Source organism: Myotis brandtii, unplaced genomic scaffold (assembly GCF_000412655.1).
Source record: "Myotis brandtii unplaced genomic scaffold, ASM41265v1 scaffold165, whole genome shotgun sequence".
Classification (NCBI taxonomy): domain Eukaryota; kingdom Metazoa; phylum Chordata; class Mammalia; order Chiroptera; family Vespertilionidae; genus Myotis; species Myotis brandtii.
The window spans coordinates 3,364,873-3,367,399 of NW_005356042.1; the positions used below are offsets into that span (position 1 = coordinate 3,364,873).

Genomic DNA, 2,527 nt, shown 5'->3' on the forward strand with positions numbered 1-2,527 from the left:
AAAAGCAATGGAGCCTGGCCAGCCAGCATGGCTCAGTGGTTGAACATCATCACAATTCGATTCCTGGTCAGGGCACATGCCTGGGTTGTGGGTTCAATCCCCAGTAGGGGGTATGCAGGAGGCAGCCTATCAATGATTCTCCCTCACCATTGATGTTTCTCTCTCTCTCTCTGTCTCCTTCTTCTCTGAAATCAATAAAAAACATTTTTAAAAATAGCAATGGAAAAAATATCTTCAGGTGAGGATTTAAAAAAAATTATGTCTGGAAAGTACTGAGCACATATAAGCTCTCAAAGGTAGCTGTTACTGTCATGGTGGTTGTTTAAAGTACGGTGCCCATGCAAACTGTTCAAATTGTACCTTCTCTTTAGCCAGGAAGGCAAAAAGTCACGCAGAAGCAGAAGAACCTATCAGACCAGAGCACATCGCAGACTGCTGACAAAGGAGATGGTGACCAGCCCAAGGCCTGGACTAAAACAAACTGCTCCTGGGAACACACGAATGCTCCGGAGACACACTGTCAAGGACACAGCTGCACCGAAGGCCCAGAGACTGCTGACAACCCAACCACTCCCCACGAGGCTAGCATTTCCCAGTCTTGATAGTAATAAGGAATTAAATTTGCTATCAAGAAGTGAGTCCTTAACAAGAAGATGCCGAGCATGAATACAGACAACATAGAACTAAATGTACTTTCTGTTTGGCTTGAGAGAAAGCAGAAAGTTCCTGAAAGCTTTCCTATGGCCCAAAGAATACAACAAAGAAAAAAATCACCATCTCTTTCCTCTTCAGAGCTAATGAATACCCTTGAAAAGGGTGTTTCTTCTTTTAAAAAAATTTTTTTATTGCTTTAGAGAGAGATGAAGGAAGAAAAACATCAATTTGTTGTTCCACCTGTTTATATATTAATTGGTTGCTTCTTGTATGTGCCCTGACCAGAGATCGAACTCACAACCTTGGCATGTTGGGACAATGCTCTAACCAACTGAGCTACCCAACTAGAGCTGTTTATTCTTACGTATTAGGGTGCCTTGGTTATAGTGAGACGTTTCACCACCAGATTCTGACCTCCTACCTTGAAAGGTGCTAAACCTCTGTCAACTATATAAATTAACAAACCACAAGCTAAAAGAATTCCTCCATCTGCGATGAGCTGAAGAGAAGCAATTTAGGTTTTATGGTACTACTAGAGGCCCACTGCACAAAATTCATGCACGGGTAGGGGGCCTTCCTTCATTCCACACTGCCCCTGGTGGTCAGCGCACATCATAGCGAGCGATCAAACTCCTGATCCGTGGAACTCCCCAGGGGACACTTTGCATATTAGGCTTTTATATATATAGATGGAAGCCTGGCAGAAATGTCACATTTGAATGAAGAAAATAGGACCTGGAAAATGTTCCTTTCATAAGCAACACTTGAACCCAAAGATGCCTAAATGCCATTTTGATGTTCATTTTCCTAAGAAGGACATATATGACCTATTCTACACTATGTATGTGGGAAAAGGTGGGTATAATTTTTCTTACAACAAAATAGAGCTATTTGGTCACCGCACATGTGCACCAAAATCCCTTTGTTAAAAACCTTTCCTTAAATGTCACCCTTGAAGGATGGTGGTAATAGAAAATAGATTTGGCACATCTTTCCTTAGTTTGTTTTTTTTTTTCCTTCTTTTTTAGAGAGAGGAAGAGAGAGAGAGAGACATCGATTTGTTGTTCCACTTATTTATGTATTCATTGGTTGAGTCTTGTATGTGCCCAGACTAGGGATCGAACCTGCAACCTTTGCATATGGGGACAACTCTCTAACCAACTGAGCTACTCCAGCCAAGGACTTATTCTCTTTTGATCAGATTCAAAACTTAGAGCACAAACCAGGTCAAAGTAACTTTGAGTTAGAAATTATTATTGCCATTTATTCCTTTTTATGAGTTTCTACTAATTATACTCTTATTTTTTTATTAATTGGTCTAGATCCAAAACATGGGTTTATCCTGAGTACATTTTCAAATAACTTTGTAATAGGGAAAGGTTTTGTGCATGTTCTTAGAAATACTTGTGTATGTACAAAAGGGAGGGGCTGATTATTTTTCTACAAAGTAATTTATGACTTCTAATTTTCTAATGTGCCTTGGGTATGTGCCAAATGATGGAAAAGAAACAGTAAACTTTATGATTCTTGAACGTGTCATGCTGTACTTTTTTTAGTTAATGTTTTGCTGTGGAGATATGTTTCTAAGCCTCTCTGCTATAACCATGTGCTCTGTGTGTGGTAAAATCTCCCCCCATTTTGATGGATGTACATTTTATTTTTCAGTTACAGATGTGACTGTGACTGAAACATAAACTGCATCTTTCAGAGATCACTACCCATCTACCTGGACTAGGGCTGGCAACATATGAGATATAGTGCCTAGCGCCCACAAAAACGTTTTCTTTTAAAATCAGAACAAAAATGAATATATTACAGCTTCTTAGCCTACACAGGAAATGAGTACTGTTGCTTTGCTAATTTGATTCATTTT

At 39.5% G+C, this 2,527-nt stretch overlaps 1 protein-coding gene across 1 annotated transcript in view; it reads left to right on the top strand.

The window, feature by feature from the left end:
- Positions 1-875, top strand: part of ANKRD27 (ankyrin repeat domain 27 (VPS9 domain)) — a 67,453-nt gene extending 66,578 nt beyond the window's left edge. Inside the window, 3 exon segments of the mRNA XM_005862483.2 lie at positions 372-460; positions 462-532; positions 535-875. Coding sequence (XP_005862545.1) covers positions 372-460; positions 462-532; positions 535-602 — 228 coding nt within the window. The 3' untranslated portion in view covers positions 603-875.
- Positions 876-2,527: the final 1,652 nt, after the last annotated feature.